General features: G+C 42.1%; 1 protein-coding gene across 1 annotated transcript in view; it reads left to right on the top strand.

Annotated features, from left to right (window-relative positions):
- RYR3 (ryanodine receptor 3) overlaps positions 1-22,392 on the top strand; it is a 577,606-nt gene that overhangs the window by 316,125 nt on the left and 239,089 nt on the right. Inside the window, exons 43-45 of the mRNA XM_074955741.1 lie at positions 8,400-8,532; positions 9,574-9,677; positions 14,791-14,926. Of these exons, the coding sequence (XP_074811842.1) occupies positions 8,400-8,532; positions 9,574-9,677; positions 14,791-14,926 (373 nt within the window). The remainder of the gene's footprint in view (positions 1-8,399; positions 8,533-9,573; positions 9,678-14,790; positions 14,927-22,392) is intronic.

The raw sequence follows: 22,392 nt of genomic DNA, 5'->3' as shown, positions 1-22,392 counted from the left end.
TTACCTTAAAAATTGCTTACTTTCTCATTTTACCATATAATTATAAAATAAATCCATTGGAATATAAATATTGTACTTACATTTCAGTGCTATACTTGAGCCTGTTTTTCACTTGTTAGCCTTGTCTGAAGCCCGAGCTACAGGCAGCAGGGCTGAAGCATGTAACTTAGCTTTGCGGGGGCCCCTGTTGCATGGGGCCTGGGGCAGTTGCCCTGGTTGCCACCTCCTAATGCTGATCCTGCACTTGCGATCCCCCTAAACCTGTCCCAAGATCCCACTGTGAGCTGCAACCCCCACATCGAGAAACAGTGATCTAGATTGAGTACTCCCTGGAAAACCTCTGCGTACCCCTGGTTGAGAACCCCTTATTTATTGTATCTCTGCATCAAATAAAAGCATAGTGGGAGCCCAAGTATATTTTCAATATTTTGCTTAGCAGGTAGGCTGTCATTGTAAGAAACCTAAAATGATGCATGTCACTGTATGGAATACGTAACACAAATTATGAAAAGATCTAAAGAAAATTGAGGGAAAACAAAATTGTTGCTGGCAGTTATTAGAAGGTGATCAAGTCATATCAAAGACTTCACAGGAAAGCTGAAGGCTTCACTTACCCTGATGTCCTGCACAATTATTAATTGAGGTAGTTTTTTGTTTTATTTTTTTATGAAAAGAAATGGAAAGAGGTCAAAATCTAAGGCCCAGGAGAGCAAGAACTGTGGTTTTCAATTGTGGAAAAAATAAAGATAGTGATAAATATAATCCTTACATCTTTGAAACAAGCAAGGAGAATGCAGAAATCATTCATCTATTCAGGAGCCCTAAAGGGAGGGAATATGTCACAGATAAGGACTGCCATGTATTGTGGGAGACAAGGGGGTGAGGTAATATCTTTTATTGGACCAACTTCTGTTGGTCTCTCTCACCAACAGAAGCTGGTCCAATAAAATATATTACCTCACCCACCTTGGCTCACATATATCCTAGGACCAACACAGCTACCACTACACTTCATACATGTGTTGTGGGAGTCGTGCTCTACTAGCTTGAGGCAATGAGCAAAACGTGCCAGCTTAATAAACTAAAAGTCTCAGACTGCTGTTAAAACATTGATTTTGTCAGTGCAAGCAAATTCAGTGGGAGGACTTTGGGAGGTAAGCCATGAAACTTGTTAGATAGTGCAGTATGTTGGCTTCTAGCTAATCTTTGCTAGACGCAGAGTTTGCCAAAATGCAGCTTGTTTTTGGATGCCATTGCTAGTGGCTGAGATAGATACAATTTTGAATAACACACAGTCAGCTTTGACAGTAGTTGCCCAGTTATCTACCCATTAATTATGTAAATATGTTTACACAACCTCTGATGGAAACCATATTTGACATTTGGAAGCCCCCCTTGTGACATCTGAAACAAAGAAGTAGAAACATGACCATCTTTTTTCTTTTTTTTTTTACCTATTCCATCTCTATGACAAACCTCATTCTACCCATTTTTGAAACCAACCGAAGTGGTGATGCCTGTGGAGGGCCACATTTCCTGGCTTTATAGGTGTATGTCATACAAACATAGGATCTGATTCTGATCTTGTGCTGGTTTTTTATAAGTGAGAGGAGAATCAAGGTGCGGGAATGCTCAAAAGGTTACATGTTAATGGATTCCAGTGTGCATGCATTGCAAAATATACAGTATTCAAGATGGTGCGGCAGATCCTCAGTTGGTGTACATTGTCATAGCTCCATGAAGTTAATGGAACTTTGACCATTTACAGCAGCGGCAAATCAGCCCCTGCAAAACTCTGCATGTGTTAAAAGAATTTGTTTTAACTGCCAGTATCACACAATATGTAGACATAACTTTAGGAGACTAACTGATCAGTGTGGTATTTTGCTGCCTGCCCATTGAAAAATATAACTGTTTGCTTAGTATAACAGCTGTAGAAGATCAATGTATTAAGCTGACAGTGGGAAAGAAGCTAATGGTTTTTGGTATTGACCAGACTTGCCCTGTAAGTTGGAGTCTTACTGTTCTCATTCTTTTACTACCAGATAGAGCTGTATTAGTACTTCAGAGTTTTCACCTCAATAATTACAGTACATGCATAATAAACATGAGATTTTCATGTGGCTTTGATAAAGAATAAATAAAAAAAATCATTCTGGAACACAGACTTGATGCCAACAGGAAAAATGTCATTGGGGACAAAAAAGCAAGTTTTTCCGAGTTTGTTTCCCCCAGGAAAATATTTTTGACCATTTTTATAACGATGTTCTTTATTTTATTTTTCAGTAACAAAGTAACAATTCCTCACCTTCAGAACTATTTTTCATTTTCACAGATGCAACCCCCCAAAATATTAAATGTCGTCATGAACATTTAAAAAACCTCAAATTTATATTTTATGTATTGCTTCATAAGTAGTGGGAATTTTTTCACAGTTCTGTCATCTGATGAATAAGGGTCTTACTTGTTGAAAAGAATCACCATCATTTTTTAGGAATATGCACATTGATTATTAAACAAACCCCTGAATGTTCTAGTTCCAATGCTTACAATCTGCTGTTATTACTTCTGAATATTATTGACTTAGTCCGAGCCTATTATTTACCTGAACCATGAACAATAGGTGGCATTGAAGAAGCACTGCTGCCTCCATAAATATTAGCAGCAATGTTGTCACTTTGTCACAACCACAAGAAATAAAATAAAAGTTAAACTAATTAAATATATATATTATATTGCGCCCTGAAAAAGAATGAATTCCAGTGATGCAGGCCTCCAGCTGAGTGTATCCTGCTGCTGGCCCTTAAAAGTTCAGATAGGGGAGGGGTATGTCTGCAAGAACCTCAGATCTGACCTCGAGATGCACAATCTAGAAAGAACTCAGCTTGATCTTGAGATCTCAATTTGAGTTTGCAGCAATGGCAGTTAGAAAAACATCTTGTTACTTCTAAACTCAGTTAATTTGACCTGAAATCATCTCTACACAAAAATCTTGAAACTTCATGATGTCTTGGTTATCTTGGAGACTGCCTCACTGCAGTAGTATGAATGCATTTGCCATTTTAAAGGCTATGTTCATATTCTATTATAATTTAGGATCTTAAGTGGAATGTTTATTTAAAAGTATTGCAGTGAATCTTTAAAAGTTTCCATATTGTGGCTCATAAAACTTGAAACTGTTCACTATGAAATATATTTAAGAAACCTTTTTTGTGCTGATTTGTAAATTGAAAGTTGTATTGTTTTATTAATAGCTCCACATAGTGGCAGATGCCTAATGACAGTTTTGCAAGGATAGAGGTATTGACCCCAATTTTCCAGACAAAGTCCAATTTGTTTAATTGTTTAAGTCTGCTTCATACCCTTGTTGACTGAATTAGAGAACTTATTCTTCATTTCTCCTCCATTTAAAAGAAAAAAATCTTGTGTAGTGTTGCTGGTGCAGAATTGCTGCTGCTTTGCACCTAGGGTTGCCAACTGTCTAATGGCACAAATCCAAACACCCTTGCCCCACCCCCTTCCCTCACCCTTCCCCAAGGCTCCACCCCCACTCACTCTAGCCCCCCTCCCTCCATCGTTCACTCTCCCCCACCCTCATTCACTTTAACAGAGCTGGGGCAGGGGGTTGGGATGTAAGACAGGATGTGGGCTCTGTGCTGGGGGCTGGAGCCGAGGGGTTTGGAGTGTGGGAGGGGGCTCTGGGCTAAGCCTGTGGGCTCCAGGTGGGATTTTGAGTGTGGGAGGGGGCTCAGGGCTGAGACAGGGGGGTTGGGGTGCGGGAGGGGGTTTGAGCTCTGGCAGGGAGTTTGAGTGCAGGAGTGGACTGGGATGGGGGTTGGGGTGCAGGAGGGGGTGCAGGGCGCAGGCTCTGGGATAGAGTTTGGGTGCAAGAGGGGCTCAGGGCTGGGAGTTTGGGTGCGGGAGAAGGTTCAGGGTGCAGGTTCGGGCTGAGTGGCTCTTACCTCCGGCGGCTCCTGGAAGTGACGGCATGTCTGGCAGTGGCTCCTAGGCTCAGGGGTGGCCAGGTGGCTCTGCATGCTGTCCCTGCCTGCAAGCACTGCCCCTGTAGCCCCCATTGGCCATGGTTCCCTGATCCCGGCCAATGGGAGCTGCGGAGTCAGCACAAGGGATGGGGGCAGCGTGAAGAGACCCCCCCCCCGGCCGTGCCTTTGCCTAGGAGCTGCTGCCGGACACGCACTACTTCTGGAAGCAGACGGCAGAACTAGGGCAGACAGGGAGCCTGCCTTAGCCCCCGCTGTGCCACCGGACTTTTAGTGGGCTAAAATCCTCCGGATTGACTTTGGTAGCCCCTGGGAGATTGAGCCCAATTCTGGGAGACTCCCAGACAAACCAGGAGAATTGGCAACCCTATTTGTACCCTGGAAGTGGCTGCATAACGAATGACCATATATTTGTTTTGGACACAAAATTGAGTGGAAGAACATTTTTAAGGTTGCAAAGTCAAATGCTCAAAAGTCAGGAAATGCCAGAGTTAAGATTGCCTGTGCAACCTGAATTTGTCCCTCTCGTGCGTAAGCATTACAATACAGCCATTAATTACCTGATCACATATTATATTTTTCCTCTAAACAGCTGCTTCTTTCAGTGCACAGAGAAGACCTGCTCTGGAGATAAATCAGGGTTGCTTAATAAAGAAGGCTATCTACAGCATACCTGCTTTATTTGTGTAGTGAATGAGTCAGAGGACTGCAGGAAGAGAAAAGAGGGTCTTATGGTTAAGGCAGTTGAAAGCTGTCCTGGAGAATTGAATTATATAGAATCATAGAATATCAGAGTTGGAAGGGACCTCAGGAGGTCATCTAGTCCAACCCCCTGCTCAAAGCAGGACCAGTCCCCAATGTTTGCCCCAGATCCCTAAATGGCCCCCTCAAGGATTGAACTTACAACCCTGGGTTTAGCAGGCCAATGCTCAAACCACTGAGCTATCCCTCCCCTGCCTCTGCCACAGAGCAGCTATGTGATGCTAGTCATGTCACTTAAAAACTTGTCTCAGATTTTCTTTAAGTGTGTGTTTCTTATTTTCTGGGTGCCTGACTTGAGACCCTAAGGTCTGATTTGCAGAAGTGTTGAGCATTTAAGCAGGTGATACCATCCCCGTCAACCTCTTTCCCATCACATATTGCTTTCCCCGGTCCAGGTAGGAGGAGGGGGCAGAAACTCTAAAACCCTGACCCAGGAAGGAGTTAGCACTTTTGGGGAAGTAGTGGCAGCATGGTAAGCCAAGAACAACAGGAAACTGGATGCAGGGAGAGAACCTCAGGAAACTGTGTGTAGAGTAGGGTTTCCAATTTTGGTTGGATATATTCCTGGAGGTTTCATCACGACATAATCTTTAATTAAAGATTGATCTTTAATTCCTGGAGACTCCAAGACAATCCTGGAGAGTTGGCAACCCTAGTATACAGGAGGCTGCAGTACAAGTCAGAGGATCACGAACGGAACAGAGAGTTACTGCTGGAAATTGCAGCTGGGAGCAGGTCTGTGCAGGATTGGGTTGGAAGTCAGTACAGTGGAGCTCCAATAAGAGACACATTGCTAACGATCATAGCCGGGAAACTCCTCTCTGCTTTGAACAGAAGCCTGGACTAGAGAGGGAATCCTAGGCACTGGGCCTGAAGAGCTCTAATCCTTCACTGGGCTGCCCCCCAGGAGCCCACATAAGAACCACTTTGTCATTCTTTGAGCTGTAACTGTTTAAGCCACTGTTCCGAGGGTATTTACTGTTCCTAGGGTATTTCCCTTTTTTGTCAGTCCTAGTAAAATACCCTTTCACTTCAGTCAGATGTCTGAGTGGTTACTAGGACCCATCAGCACTAGTGCCCACAGGGTCTCCCAGCTGAAGCACCTTCAGTGCTTGCCTCCAACTCACAGGACACAGTACACCATAGAACTTTGGTGTACCACAACACTGGACGGCTATAATATTTACAACTCACAACTACAAGTGAAGTCAGTGGAAGCTGTACTTTGAAATATTAGTGCTATATAATGCTTAATACTCTGAAAAATCAGGTCCTAGGCATGTCAGTTTGGGCACCCAAAATTAGTGGGAAAATTTTGACCTTAGCTTGCCTGGGTAGGTCTACACTGCAATTAAACTCCCAAAGCTGGCCTGTGCCAGCTGACTCGGGCTTGCGGGACTCCAGCTAAGGCGCTATTTAATTGCAGTATAGATGTTCAGGCTTGAGCCCGAACCTAAACATCTACACTGCAATTAAACAGTCCATTAGCATGAGCCCCATGAGCCTGAGTCAGCTGACATGGGCCAGCCGTGGGTGTTTAATTGCAGTGTAGACCTACCCTGTGTGCTTCAGTTCCCCATCTGTAAAATGGGGATCATGTTATCTTGTGCTTCACACGGGTCTTCTGGAAGTAAATCGACTAATGTTTTTGAAGCACTCAGACGCTACACCCATGAGGAGGTTAATAATTCTCTCTTTATAGCAGGGTTTGAATGGTGTGCAGTATATAAGGCATGGAGCTCCACACTGAACAATAAAGATAAAACAAAACATTCAATATGTGCTCATTAAGTTAACACCGTCCATCTTGTGCATTGAATGAGGCAGGGGTCCTGTGGCTAAAATACTATGTGATGATATAATAAAAGACACACGCAAGATAAGGATTCTTAGAATCATAGAATAGAATCATAGAATATCAGAGTTGGAAGGGACCTCTGGAGGTCATCTAGTCCAACCCCCTGCCCAGAGCAGGACCAATCCCCAACTAAATCATCCCAGCCAGGGCTTTGTCAAGCCTGACCTTAAAAACTTCTAAGGAGGGGGATTCCACCACCTCCCTAGGTAACGCATTCCAGTGTTTCACCACCCTCCTAGTGAAAAAGTTTTTCCTAATATCCAACCTAAATCTCCCCCACTGCAACTTGAGACCATTATTCCTTGTCCTGTCATCTGCTATCACTGAGAATAGTCTAGATCCATCCTCTTTGGATCCACCTTTCAGGTAGTTAAAAGCAGCTGTCAAATCCCCCCTCATTCTTCTCTTCCGTAGACTAAACAATCCCAGTTCCTTCAGCCTCTCCTCATAACTCATGTGTTCCAGACCCCTAATCATTTTTGTTGCCCTTCGCTGGACTCTCTCCAATTTTTTCACATCCTTCTTGTAGTGTGGGACCCAAAACTGGACACAGTACTCCAGATGAGGCCTCACCAATGTCAAATAGAGGGGAACGATCACATCCCTCGATCTGCTGGCAATGCCCCTACTTATACACCCCAAAATGCCATTGGCCTTCTTGGCAACAAGGGCACACTGTTGACTCATATCCAGCTTCTCGTCCACTGTCCTTCTCTGCAGAACTGCTGCCTAGCCATTCAGTCCCTAGTCTGTAGCGGTGCATTGGATTCTTCCATCCTAAGTGCAGGACTCTGTACTTGTCCTTGTTGAACCTCATCAGATTTCTTTTGGCCCAATCCTCCAATTTGTCTAGGTCCCTCTGTATCCTATCCCTGCCCTCCAGCATATCTACCCCTCCTCCCAGTTTTGTGTCATCCGCAAACTTGCTGAGGGTGCAATCCACGCCAGCCTCCAGATCAGCTAGATACCGGCTGCCAACTAGACATAGAGCCATTGATCACTACCCGTTGAGCCCAACAATCTAGCCAACTTTCTACCCACCTTGTAGTGCATCCATCCAGCCCATACTTCTTTAACTTGCTGACAAGAATACTGTGGGAGAACGTGTCAAAAGCTTTGCTAAAGTCAAGGAATAACACGTCCACTGCTTTCCCTTCATCCACAGAACCAGTTATCTCATCATAGAAGGCAATTAGATTAGTCAGGCATGACTTTCCCTTGATAAATCCATGCTGACTGTTCCTGATCACTTTCCTCTCGTCTAAGTGCTTCAGAATCAATCTTCTGTCAACCTAGCTGCTTCTACAGTGGGAGCTAGGTCAACCTAACTACATTGCACTGCATTTTTCACAGCCCTGAGCTATGTAGCTGGGTCAATCTAATTTTCAGGTGTAGACACTGGCAACCTTAATTTTGGAATTTCCTAACTTTTAACACATTTTTTTCTATGTAATAATGTATAAACACTGTAGTCTGTGATGCACTTTGGGATGCAGAAATGGTTGTTCATACACCGTCTTCTTTCATTCCCGTATAGCCCTTTGCAATTTCCTGAAGCTCTGCAGAATTTTAGGCTTGCTGTTAAAATGAATCTAAGAGAAAGGTGCAAGGAAGTCTTTTTTTTTCCCCCCAGACTAACTGGGGTTAAGGCATGCATATAAGAGCCACTGACTACATTGGTCCTGTCATAATAATTTCTTGTTAGGCATACATGAAGAAGAATCTGTGCAGCATTGGTAATTAATATATTTCGTTGCTTTGTCAATTTTTTTCTTTAGCAGATCGCTTTTCCTAAGATGGTGGCAAGCTGTTGTCGGTTCCTGTGCTACTTCTGTCGAATCAGCCGCCAAAACCAAAAGGCCATGTTTGAGCATCTAAGTTACTTGCTGGAAAACAGCAGTGTTGGGCTTGGTATGTCATGTAACTAACTGCTGAAACCAACTCCCATGGATATTGCAATATCGCAAGACTGCTGTCTGACTTGTTTATCAAGCTGAGGCATGGTATTGTGAGGACCTCTTTGAAGTTTAAATACAATTATTGGATTAATGTTAATGAAAAACATAGTTTTCTATCTTTCTGTCATTAGAGTTCTGTGAATTGGATTACAAACAGAAGAATCTAAATCTGGGTTATTTAAACATAATGAAAGAATTAGGAAGAAAACCATATTACTTGATGCCCCTTACCTTTGATACAGTTATTTCTGGAAATTAAAGATTTAATTTAACCCCCATAATAATGCTGGCATCTAGTCTGCCAACTAAATGAATGGTTAGGAAGGTACATATATATCTATATCTATATATTATATTATTATTTAAAAACTTAGTAATGCAAAGATCCTTCCCTGAAGTGCAACCATATGACTTGAAGTTTCATATTCTATCCCCAAAGCCTGGAAGTGCATAGTTCTTAATCTTAGTGTGCCTTAGAATTGTGTGGCCCAAGAAAAAACGACTTTCTTATTACCAACCTAAGAGTATAACTAAAAAATAGTAGGTGATTGTCAGACATGAAACACAATGTTCCAACAAGGTATACGCATTTTTAAACTTTTGAGATGATCTTTTGATAGCACTTCATTCCCTCTAAAGTTATAGAATGAAAATTTTCCCTCTGCTGAGGACATATAACATGTATTAAATTTCTCTAAAGTTCACTGTTTTTATGAGTTGTTATCCCAGGCTGCTTTGGCTGTGTCTTTAAAACAGTAAAGCAGTGTATATAGGCCCTGAATCAGCACAGAACTTAAGCATGTACTTAAGTCCATCTCTACTCAGTAAAGCACTTAAGCTTTGCTGTGTTGAGTTGGGACCCTAAAACATACTGTAAATTAATATATTTGAGTATGACCTAGATTACAGTGTAACTGCTGCCCTCTGCTGCACAACTTTCATTAGTGCAAACTAAATAATTTTAATTACTATGTATTATCATATTTTTCTCCAGCATCTCCTTCTATGAGGGGTTCCACTCCACTAGATGTTGCAGCTGCCTCTGTAATGGACAATAATGAGCTTGCACTAGCTTTGGAAGAGCCAGACCTGGAAAAGGTAAGTGCTTACTATTAGCTATTTTTATTTTGCTCTATGTTCTTTCTGTCTCCTTCTAGTCAGATCATGCCATAATGAGGTTGGGTTTTGCAATAAAGGTTTATTAGTTATTTGATTATGCTGCAACAATCCCTTTCTCATCTTGCAGTAATGTAGGGCAGAGGGGAAATCTTCCTGACTCCTCTTATTTATAGTTGTTAAAGGGCAGCGTGATATTAAGGGCAGGCTAACTGCTCCAATTCTATGTTCTTTTTATAGCAAAGCTATGTAACTAGTTATTAAGGGTAGGGTAAAATAAAAGATCTTTAAAAAATAGGTATTGTTTTAAATAGGCATGAGTGAACTGGATTTGCCTGATTTGAAATCCACTTGAATAATGGAATTCTAAAAATTTGAAACTTTATTGGGTTTTGTGCTCCAAAAAGCTGTCTTGGAATTTGAAGTCTTAAACATGCACCAGTAATCTGCCCCAAATTGGAGCAATACACTTTCTGCCTTGTTGATGTCCGGATCCTTAATTACCCTAAATGTCTTTTTTTAAGTAAAATTAAAGCATACTAGGATTTCATTTCTAATTTCTTCAGTATCCCCTAATTAAATTCCCGAATATTATGTGATCGCATATATTGTATATTCAGTACGAAACTCAATAGAACAAACAAATTACAGAGAATGCAGGAAGTTATGTCTATAGCTAAGGCTGCCTGAGACTTCCCATTATAAGTCTCTACTTTCAGGTCTTATAACTTTGCAAAACTAACTATTTGGTTTGAAATTTTCAAACAGGTATATGACAGGTATATGTCTCAAGCTAATTTTTTTTTTTTTTAGTTTTGGCTGAAACGGTCAAGCTGCTTCTCAAATGAGATTTGGGGAAAATACATTGCTTTGTCCTTGTTAAAAATAATAGTAATAATAAATCTTTCAACTATTTAAGTGAGAAACTCTCATGCCTCCTTGCTTTGAAACAGGGACTTGAAAGTAGGCTGTGATGGGATTACCTTGGTCTCAGGGATATATCATATGTTATCCCTGTGAAAATTCATCCGAATTTGGCCAAGATATAAGCCTCTGAAAAATCACAGTTCGCACCTGCTCAGTGAAGACTTCTTAAAGTTTGGCAACTACATTTTCCAAAGATCCTGTCTATTCTGGGCATGCTCTCTCCTGAGGCTGCATAGGTGCAGGTCATGCTGGCAGGGTTGGAGTGGCATGCTCTTCAAAATGACATCCCCATCCAATGCTGAGATAAAACCATGCCTGGTTTTGTCTCAGTATTGGATGGGGGACAGACTACTCAAAAAGAGGACTGTCCAGTTTAAAATCAGACAAATGTCCTGGGTAAGACTGCAGTGTGTTGGGGGTGGTTTGGTGCAGAGCGGATGGGGAGCAGGACCCAGGGGGTGGTGGAGAAGCAGAAGGGGATGGGACAGGAATCAGGTGACAAGGTGGTGGACATGAGCCGAGAGGGACAGAGACAAGAGCTGCAGGGGTGTGGCAGCTGGTAACAGCAGAGGGGGAAGGAGGTAGTCAGGAGTGGGGGGTTGGATAGGAACAATGGATAGAGGGTTGGGGAGAGAGGCTGGGGAGAAGAGGGTGCATGGGTACAGAAGGGAAAGGATGCAGGGAGTAGGTAGTTGGTGGGGAATCAGGTGGAGAAGAGGTCAGGAGTCTGAGCCTTTGGGTACGAGCAGAAGGGGAAGGGAATGGGGACAGGAGTCAGGGTGTAGGCATGGATGCGGAATGGAAGAAGATGGGGAAAGATCTAGATGGCAGTGAGGAGGAGTGAATAGGCAAGAGGGGGTGGATAAGAACAAAGGGGGAGTGGGGCAGGTGGTGGGGGTAGATAGGAGCAGAAGGAGATGGGGACAGGACCCAGGGTGATGTGAGGTCATGGGGCAGAATGGTTTATAACCACGTGAACACACTCTGCTCCAGAAACTGGAATTGGATCCAGGTTTCCTAAGTCTTTACATTCCTTGCTGTCAGCAAGTGTCTGTGAAACCCACTGCCAACATGTCTTATTTCTCTCTACTGGTTGGTCCACATAGATCAGTGGTTCTCAAACTCTCTTTTTCGCGGACCACTTGAAAATTGCTGAAGGTCTCGGCGGACCACTTAATGATCTTTCCAAATGTTGTTTGTACCATTAGCTAACTTTGTAAAGCACTTTGGATAAAAGCACTATATAAAAAAAAACCTTAATAATAATTAACTTTTTTTCTACAAATAAAAGTATACAACTCATATTTTAATATCAGTAGCCTTACCTTTCTAATGCGATGGATGTTCCCTCTCTCCCGCACCACAGCAGCCCCCAGACTGGGAAGGAGGGGGATCTCTCCCCAACAGCCACAGCCCTAGAGCTGGGGAAAATCACCTCTTTCTCTGGCCGCCACAGCCCTGCATGTCCCAAATTCCCCCTAAGGCCACCACCTCACCTTACATGTGCGTCTTCTCAGGGGCGAGGCACCTAATTAGTGTAGCCATGCCTGCGCGGCTCCACTAATTAGGTGCGTGGCCCTTTATTTTCTTGTGTGCAGCTGCCCAGGTGCACACCTTAGAGGGAACTATCTGCAGGCCACCTGAATGGAGCTTGCGGACCACTGGTGGTCCACAGACTACAGTTTGAGAACCTCTGACATAGATGATAACAGCCTACTGCTATTAAATTACTCTATTAGCTCAAGTGGCAGAGATCTGTGCGGTGGATTGGAAGGTCCAAATCCTACTGATAACCCATGTGGGGGATCAGTGTGATTCCACATGGTGTAATTTCTGTTGCCTCATTTTGCTTTTTAAAAAAATTAGAAAATTACATGCAAAAATATGTGAAAAGAACATTAAGGTTGTAAAGTCAAGCATTCAAAAGTTAGGAAATGCTAGAGAGGATGGACCATCTTCTGGGAATCAATAAAGATTGTATAATAAATGACATTGTCTATAGGATCCCTGTCTCACTGGTTGCAAAGTTGTGAAGTGAAAATGCAGGAGATTGCAGGAAGAGAAAGGATGGTCTCATGATAAAGGCAGTCGAATGCTGTCCTCCAGAATTGGATTCTATCCCTGCCTTTGCCATAGAGTTCCTATGTGATGCTGGGCAAGTCATTTAAGACCAAATTTCTTCTGTCTGCTTTGGGTTTCTCGTTTTCTGGTAGCCCAACTTGAGACCTTTGGGTCCACATGTACAGACGTGCTGAGTGCTCACAACAGTAACTGAAGTCGGTTGGAGCTGTGTTTTCAACATATAAAATGCTATAAAATTGCCAAGTACTCTGAAAAATCAGGGCTTATGTGTCTCAACATGGGCACCCAAAATTAGGTGACATTTTTGATAATTTTGGTCTTAATCCCTCAGTGCCTCAGTTCCCCATGTGTAAAATGGGGATAATAACACTGCCTCCTGTTACAGCAGTGTTCTGATGATAAATTTATTAATGTTTGTGAAGTGTTTATGTATTAGAGCAGGGGTGGCAAACTTTTTGGCCTGAGGGCCTCAGCGGGAGCTAGAAATTGTATGGTGGGCCGTGAATGCTCACAAAATTGGGGTTGGGTTGCAGGAGGGGGTGTGGGCTCTGGGGTGGGGCTGCGGGTGAGGAGTTTGGGGTGTAGGAGGATGCTCTGGGCTTGGACCAAGGGGTTTGGAGGATGGGAGGGAGATCAGAGGTTCAGGAAGGGCTGCAGGTTCTGGCTGGGAGTGCAGGCTTTGGGGTGGGGCTGGGGATGAGAGGTTTGGGGTGCAGGAGGGTGCTCTGGGCTGGGATCGAGGGGTTTTGAGAGTGGGAGGGGAATCAGGGCTGGGGCATGGGGAGAGGCTCAGGGGATACAGGCTCTGAGTGGTGCTTACTTCAAGCAGCTCCCGGAAGCAGTGGCATGTCCCTTCTCCGGCTCCTATGCAGAGACGCAGCCAGGCAGCTCTGCACACTGCCCCATCCGCAGGCACTGCCCCTGCAGCTCCCATTGGAGCACGTAGGAGCCAGAGCGGGCCCATGCCGCGGATTCCGGGAGCTGCGTGGTGTGGCCCTGACCCTGTGCCCCCACTGGAGTGCCAGAGCAGGGCCGAGCTGCGTGGTCCGGCCCCCGACCCAGCACCCGCGGTCCATAGTTTTCCCATCCCCGTACTAGAGTAGTGAGCACCATAGAAAAACCCGTGAGGAAATTAATAATTGTGTATTCAATGCAGGGTTTGGACGGGGCGCAGTAAATAAGGCCACACATGATTAAGATAAAATGAAATATTGATTATATATTTGGTGAGCACTGTCCATCCTATATACTGAGGCAGAAGTCCTGTGGGAAAAGAAATGTGTTCATGTTATTAAAGATGGTATCATAATGCATACAGCTTGGGTTAGGATTGGCAGTGCAAATTAAGGTTGTACAGGCAACCTTAATTTTGGCCTTTTCCAAACTTTTGAGTGTGTGACTTACAACCTCAACATTCTTTTAATATTTTTGTATGTTATATAATATATATATGTATTAATTAGAATTGAGGATTATAGTGAAAAAATATTAGCCCACAGCTTGATGGTTGAGCCCCACAGTAGGATAAAATGCTCAAAGACATGGTTTTCTATCATAAATATACTATTTGAAAAATCCTGGGAGAGAGATCTATTGCTTCTCTTTCCTTCTTTTCCTTCCTTCCTTACCATCTCATGTTATCCTGCAGTATGGTACACATTAGAAGTTAATAGTAAAATTCTATGACCCATGTTTTGAAGGAGGTAAGACTATTCACTATATCTTACTATAAATGAACTTCCAGCTTCTTCTCAAAGGTTCATTTGATTTTTCACCTCCCAAATTAAAACACTGTTAATTGTTTTATGGATGTTCTCATCATGTAAATGGGCCGTCTTAAAAATAAAAGGGCTTTAGGTTTTTCATTATTTGATTTAGAAAACTGAGAGCTAGAAAAATTAATTGATGCAATGTTAAGCATAATCACATTGTTTCTCAGAGGCAGGTCAAAACATTTGCTATATAAAAACATCTTGTAATTTTTTTCTGATCTATTTTGTTTCAAACATTGATAACATTATTAGAAATGTATGTCAAAACTAAAATATAACAAATGTTTAATACTACATATGCTTATATTTAACAGGTTGTCACCTACTTGGCTGGTTGTGGGCTTCAGAGCTGCCCTATGCTGGTAGCTAAAGGATATCCTGACATTGGATGGAATCCAATAGAGGGTGAACGTTACCTATCATTCTTAAGATTTGCTGTCTTTGTTAACAGTAAGTTTAAATCTTTGGCATCTTGATTATCTCAAGAGATATTTTCTTAAATGTTTTAAGAAAACTTCATTTTTTACACATTTCTCTATCAGTAAAATCTAAATCTTTGAGTTATTTAAAGTATACTATCTCTTTACAAATGTTACTAGGGTATTCCTTCCTTTATGTAATTATAATCGTCTTCATAATTGTTATTTAACTATATTTTTTCTTATATCACATCTTTCAATGCTCTTGCAAACTTTAGTTATTTAATAAAGTCTGGCAATACTTTCTTAAGGTAGCTTAATAAAATTATATGAACTTTAATAGTGGGTAAACTGAGAGTTTAATGACTTATACTGTTCCAGGACACACAGCAATGTCTATACTTTAAATGCACAGTCCTGACTTCCAGCAACTGACCACATTAATGTTACCACTATGAGAGTTACACGCATATGTCAAAGTGTAACTGTGCCACTTTGTGTTGCAAAATGCATAATTATATTATATATCACAGTGAAATATTTTTGTGTGAGTTTAGTGTTTGTGAAAGATGCTGGATAAAGATGATTGAAGAATTTAGTCTTCTCTTCTTCCTGTTGCCTGCCAATGTACCTTAATCCTGAAGTGAAAAAACAAACTCTAGAAGAGAAAAAGTAGTTCCTTCTCAATGTTCATTCATTTCTTGGCCCCTTGGCTGAGACTGCTGATGAGGCTCACAGATAGCAGTTGGCGCTTGAGAATATGTCTACACGCTGCATGCTTCTTTAGGCAGCATGTAGTGTACATAAACATAGCTCCGCCACCGCAGGTATGAAGAGCAGCATTGATTGGTGGAGGCCTGGCTTAGGTGAGTAAAGACATGCCCAAGTACACACCCTAATGGCTCTCCACTTGCCCAAGCTGTGCTTCCCATCTACACTGCTATTTTTTAGCAGTGTAGTGTCCCACTACTTCCTTGCTGATGGAGCCCTTCCTCGCTGGAGGGAAAGACTCAGGCAGTGGGAAAAGATATTGTCAGCTCCCCATTGCTGGAGCCCTTCTCCTCAGCAGGGAAAGACTGCAGAAGAGGAGAAAGGCTCTGACAGGGAGGAGGCAATGGGGAAAGGCTCGGTCTTTTAAATGTAATGTAAGTATTCCTAACAAATTTTAAATGTTCATTAACTATACAATGGGAAGAAACTCACTGATGAAAATCTGACAGTATAATTTTGTTGATCTTGTTTATTATAATATTAGATCACTAATCATACTAGTGAAAAGTTTGATGTAATGCACAAGAGGTTAAAATGAACAAAAAGGACCAGTTCAGTTGTAAGCACAATAACAGTTCAACATGCCAATTGTCCAAAATCTGGTTTTAGTGGCCATACCAAGTTGGGGCTGGGAGCAGTGCTAAAGCTTAAAAGGTTTGCTGATCACACTAATATCAGATTCAAACCTGGAGCCAAGTCTTGAAGTTTTTGTTCTGTCCTTACTCAGGCAAAATAACCACTGTTATAACTGGGAGCTTTGCCCAAATAAGCACTTCAAGGTTAACCTTCAGATATTAATAACAATTGTGTGATTTTTTTTTTTAATTTCATCTCTTGATATGACAACCCATAAAGATGAAAAAGGAAATACTGAAGGCTAATTTCAATGTGCCTCAAAATACAATAAATCTAGCCCCTGCTCCCCAGAAGTCCCCAAATAATCTAACTCCCCCAGCCTCACCATATAAAAATGACAAAAATATAAAAATATACAGTAAATACTATGTTCAAATCGAAAGAATATAGAAAATAATATTTTTAGAATTCAGACATTAGTACAAAATACAAACTGAAACATTACAAGAAAAATTCCAAACCTTATTGAAATTAACACCAAACAAATCCTAGAAGAGAGCCCTAAGCTAATGAAGAGTCAAACCAACAAAGTATAGAATGTATTAAATAAATTACTGGCCCCTTACAAGGATTTTCAGTTTTCAAGTGTTAGAGAAATGTTTCTCCACCTTTTTTCATAATTTTTTTCATTACCTGGGAATAGAGTGATCCTTTTGTGAACCACTTACACTTGTAATCTCCCATCATCCTCAATTTGGCTCCTGCTATATGGGGCATAATTGAAAATATTCATTAATCATAACATAGTGATTCTTATTGGGGTGTAAATTCTGAGGAGCCAGCAAACCCTAGAACTTCAAAAATATTTTGAAAGTACCACATGCAGCTCAGGATCTACATATCTGACATAAGGTTAGAGACCTCAGTTTTAATGCTATATACTGTGTTGTAGTTCTGTAACTGTGAAATAGTGGAAGTGTTTATTCTCCTTTGAGTTCTTTTTTCCGCAAAATATTAAATATTTTCACTTTTAATTTGTCATGTGTATCATAAGCAGTATCACTTTATCCTGTGTTCATAGCCAATATCCGATTTGCATACCTCCTTCCTATAGCATCTCACTGTATTACTTCTCATCACATTGTCTTTTTGCTGTGGAAGTTTTGTCCTGGATATTGAATGTACACTTGAAGCTAGCATCATCAATTCAAACTCCTAGAGGGAACCAATAGTTAGAACTGTAGCGTGAGGACTTCTGGGTTCTATCTTTGCCTCTGCCACTGACCCACTCAGTGATTTGGGGCACTTAACCACTCAACCCCCACGTGTACCACGTTACCTACCTGTAAAATGGGTAAAATAATACTTACCTCATAGAGGTGTTGTGAAGTTGAATTAATAGTTGTAAATTTCTTTGTTATACCCAAATGAAAGGCTTTATATAAAGACAAATTTCCACTGATACTGCGAACAAAGGTGTAATGCAAGATATTGGGAAAATATGTTCTAACTATAAGCATAATTAAGCACTGGAATAGACTTCCAAGGCAGGCTGTGGATTTCCCATCATTGGAGGTTTTTAAGAACAGTTTGACAAACCCCTATCAGGGATTGTCCAAGTATACTTGGTCCTGCACTAGCATGGAGGAGGAACTAGATGACCTCTCAAGGCCCCTTTTGAGCACCTTCAGGTTCCACTGACAATGAGAGTTGCAGGTACTCAGCACTTCTGTAAATCAGACCATTAATCATCTTCTGCCTGAATTTCTCATCTATAAAATAGGGATAATACTATTTTACTACCTCAGAGGGGTGTTGCAAAGATAAATTAAGAAATATTTGAGTTACTGAGATACAAGCATCATAGAAATGCCTATAAATACATTAGATTTAATACTGGGCTAAAGTATTGCCTGGTGTAAGCTGATGCAACTCCCACAGAGATCTCCAGGCCAAATTCATCATTGAGTTAGGCTGTGGCATAGGTTACAGTGAGCTCTAAGAAGTTGAGTAGTAAAGCTTGCACCAATTTGGTATTCAGTGGTCATAGAACACAAATAAACCTTACATGCTAAGGGGGCCAACAATTGCAACCTGCGAGAAGTTGTAAAAAAATATTTAGACCTAATTAATTCTGGGTGTAATTTCGTTGAATTTAGTGGGCTACACTAGGGATGAATTTGGTCTCCCTGTTTTAAGATAGAGCTTTCCTTTCCACACCCCTCTAACTTATAGTCATATGTAAATTGCTTTGCCTTTCACAAACCCACTTTCACCTCCAGTTTAAGTAAGTAGTATAAACCCCACATGTTTCACCACAAATTCTCTACCCTAGGAAATGTCACTTAACAGGGGGAGAAACAGGGCATTATCCACCAAAGGAGGTGGATGAAGCATTATCACTTCTCTCATTCAAGAACAGGTTAGATAGATGTTCAGGAGATAAACTATTCAGGCAAAACTGTGTCAGTAGTTTTCTTTTAATAAAATTGTAATGTAATTGTATTCGCATTTGGAGTCTGATTTTGCAACAGGCATGCATACAATCCCACACCCCCTCCCCACTGACTCCATACATGCAAGGCTGCAGGAACATCAGGTGTTTGGTGTGCAGTTAAATATTAGAAAGTGTTCTGAATAAAAATGTCTAAGGGTATTAGTTTTGTTGAGTCATTGAAATGGCCATGGAAAGTGTTGCTTGTATTATGTTCACTATGTAATTCAGCTTTACAAAAGTATTTGCTTAACCATTCCAACTAAATCAAACCAAATTTTTTAACGTAAATGCCTGTATGCAAAACTAGATGATGATATAAAATGAAAGCAGGCAGAATCTATTCCAAGGCAGAGTTATAACTGTGATTTAAAGTAGGATGAGGCAAGGTGTGAAATACTTAATCTGAGCTATAGTATGCGTTATATGTAGAAATTGAGAAGGATTCTATTTAAAGCCTTCATATAGCAAGCAAAACATATTTATCCCTACCTAAACATATATTGAAAATAATTTGAGATACTTTTTTACTGCAGTTAAATTACCGTGTCTAGTGGGCAGATGTATCAATCCTTGGAGGATTTGACATTCCTTAGTCAAGCTGAGAAGATTTAGTTGCTGGATCACAACAGATATTCTTTGTGCTAGAACATAGATGATACAATGTTTAGCAACAATCTCCATTTCTGTTGGACCACTGAAATAATATCACTTTCTTTCATAAAAAAACACTGGCCATTTAGAACAATTAATCTTTTAATTGGGGGGGAATGCACTGAGTTTTATACAATCTGAATGTGAGGGAGCCTGTTAAGTTAGTATTTATCCTTATATCAGTGCTTCATTGTCCCCGTAGTACATTTTCTAAAGCTTTAAATGAATGCTTCCAGGGACTGGTAATCAGGAATTTAAATTTTATGATTGATCCAGGTCACTAGTTGGAATATTGGCCCTGGTTGGCAATGAACAGAAAATTCTTCTTTGAGTGATTGCACATATGCATTTCATTCTTGGTGTATGTGCGCCCCATGCACAGTAGTCAGAAATTTTTATTTCAGTGATACCCATCAGGGTGGCTTGAGCACCTTCTGCTGTCGCACACCACTAAACTTCAAAATAAAGGACCCAGCTGCCCCAGAGCCCCCTCAGTCCCTTCTTACCACCTGTGATAGTTTTTGGAATTTCATGGTTTGCCTTAGCAAATGCTCTTGTGAATAGTTATCTCGTTTTATGGTTGCTTAGTACTTAGTAAGTGTTAGTTTACTTTTAGTGTTCTTTTTCAATCCCCAGATCTGGGGTTTCTGTTTCTTGGTACTGAGGGATGCCTTGGTCACCATGCTTCAGGTCCTGTGTCTTTTGTTCTGGGCCAATGCCCGACAGTGACAGGCACCCAAACTGCTTGAAATGCTTGGGGAAGCTCATATTCAGAATCACTGCCAGATTTGCAAGAACTTTAAGCCAAAGACTAAAGACAGAGAAGCCAGGCTGAAGTTTTTGTTCCTGGAAGCAGCCCTGAGACTTCCGTCAGAGCCTAGCTGTCCTGATTCGGCATCAAGTGCTTTGGGATTGGTTAGTAGTGTGCCTTTTATGCTGCCTGAGATTTGGCACCACTTGCCCTCTCCAGTGCCCAAGAAGAGGCATGAGACCTATGGACAGATCATCGAGAAAGCAAAGCTGCTGGCAACCAAATCCTCTAAGCATGGGGATAAGAGTAGAGTACAGCCAAAATCCAAGCATTCCTCTTCTCAGGTAGTGTTGAAACCAGCACCATTGGCTCCAGCACTGAGGCAGGCACTGTTGAGTCTGGGGCCTGAAGAGGTGCCCTCTCCATTTTTGACCACAATGACTTGAGCCCATCTTGGTACTGACCATGCTGGAGGCATTTGCAGCAGTTAGAGATCTGCTGAGTCTGTCGGTACCTGTGTCCCTGGTGGTGCAGGAAACCACGTTCCTGGTACTGGAAGACAGAGGTGCGCCACCGCAGCAACCTCCTTGGCCTCAGACTTTATGCCCCCATTGGTACCATGCAATGTTAGCTGCTTTACAATCTTTACTGACTCGGCACCATTCTCCAGCATAATTGGGAGCCTCCCCTGCCTCACCCGACCTTGGTCAGCAGAGAGTGATTCGTCCTTCTCTGAATTGGAGATTGGTTCCTATGTTTCCCAGCCTCAGAGCCAGTCATGCTACTCCCCACCTAGGTGTTATTGCCTGGGGTTGCCTTGAGATCCTCAAGCTGCAATGGCCAAGAGTTACTGGGGCCCACCACCCTTCCAATGGTTCTTTTGGAATCTGAAGATTCCCCACAGTTTCCAGGTCATACATAAGGCATTCCTGCTCTGTCTCCTCGGAGAGGCACAAGGAGTCTACTCACCAGACACTGCCCATTCCTGAGTCCGGTTCTGGGCCCGGTGGTGAGCAGGAAGTGGTGGTTCAAGAGAAGTCTGCTGGACAGCTTATGGAGGAGGGGCAGCCTCAACCTGTGCTGACTTCATTGTCCTCCTCCCCTGATGAGGCAGTTTCCTCATGAGGCATCTCATCCCCTTCTGATGATTATAGAGCTCACTTAATGTGTGTGAAGGTGTTCACTGTGTCCAACCTCAGCCTTCATTGACATTGGTGACAGATGCATCTGTTCTGAGTTGGGGTGCTCATCTGGGTCCCCTCAGAGTTTATGGTCCTCACAAGACATGTCTCTACACATCAATGTCAGGGAGCTAAGGGTTATTCGCTAGTATGCCAGTTTTTCCAACCTCAGGTCCAGGGGAAAAGCATGTTTGTTCTCAAAGACAACACAGCAACAATGTTTACCTCAACAGGCAAGGAGGAGCCTGCTCTTCCCCACTTTGTCAAGAGTCCATTCACCTCTGGAACTTTTGCTCTGTCAGTTAAATCAATCTTGAAACCTCTTACCTTCCAGGGGTGCAGAGTGAGCTTGCAGACCATCTAAGCAGATTGTTTACAAATCACCACGAGTGGTCTTTCTGCCTGGATGTAGCCAGGTGCATTTTCCACAGTGAGGAAATCCCCAGATAGATCTATTCACAACCAAAACTAACAGAAAATGCCATCAGTTTTGTTCCATACAAGGTTGCAGTTCGGGTTCCGTCACAGACACTTTCCTACTACCCTGGCCGAACAATTCTGCTATGCTTTTCCTCCAATTCCACTCCTACACAGAGAGTTGCTAAAGATCAAGTGGGACCATGCCTGAGTTATACTAATAGCCACAGCATTGCCCTAGGAGCACTGGTTCTCCACTCTCATGGATCTATCGGAGAGGCTCTGATTTCACTTCCTATGGACCCAGACATCATTTCGCAGTGTTATGGTTGGCTGTTCCATCCAAACCTGCAGGCACTTCATTTGGTAGCCTGGAAGCTGGCTAAATCCTAGAGAGGAGTCTTGTTTGGAGCAAGTTTGGAATGTCTTGTTAAATAACAGAAAGCCCTCCACCAGGGCTACTTATATTTCAAAATAGAAGCAATTTTCCTTCTGGTTTTATCAATTCGAAGTTTTGCCAACGCAGTACTCAATCCAGCATGTCCTGGACTATTTATTGTTCCCAAATATCGAGGTTTGGTGATTAGTTCTCTCAAGGTCTTCTTGGCAGGAATATCAGCTTTCCATCCTCACATGGACAGCCGTTCTATATT

Source organism: Natator depressus, chromosome 6, assembly GCF_965152275.1.
Source record: "Natator depressus isolate rNatDep1 chromosome 6, rNatDep2.hap1, whole genome shotgun sequence".
NCBI classification, from domain to species: Eukaryota; Metazoa; Chordata; order Testudines; family Cheloniidae; genus Natator; species Natator depressus.
The sequence above is the reverse complement of the archived record's forward strand: the minus strand, read 5'-3'. Positions and strand labels throughout refer to the sequence as shown.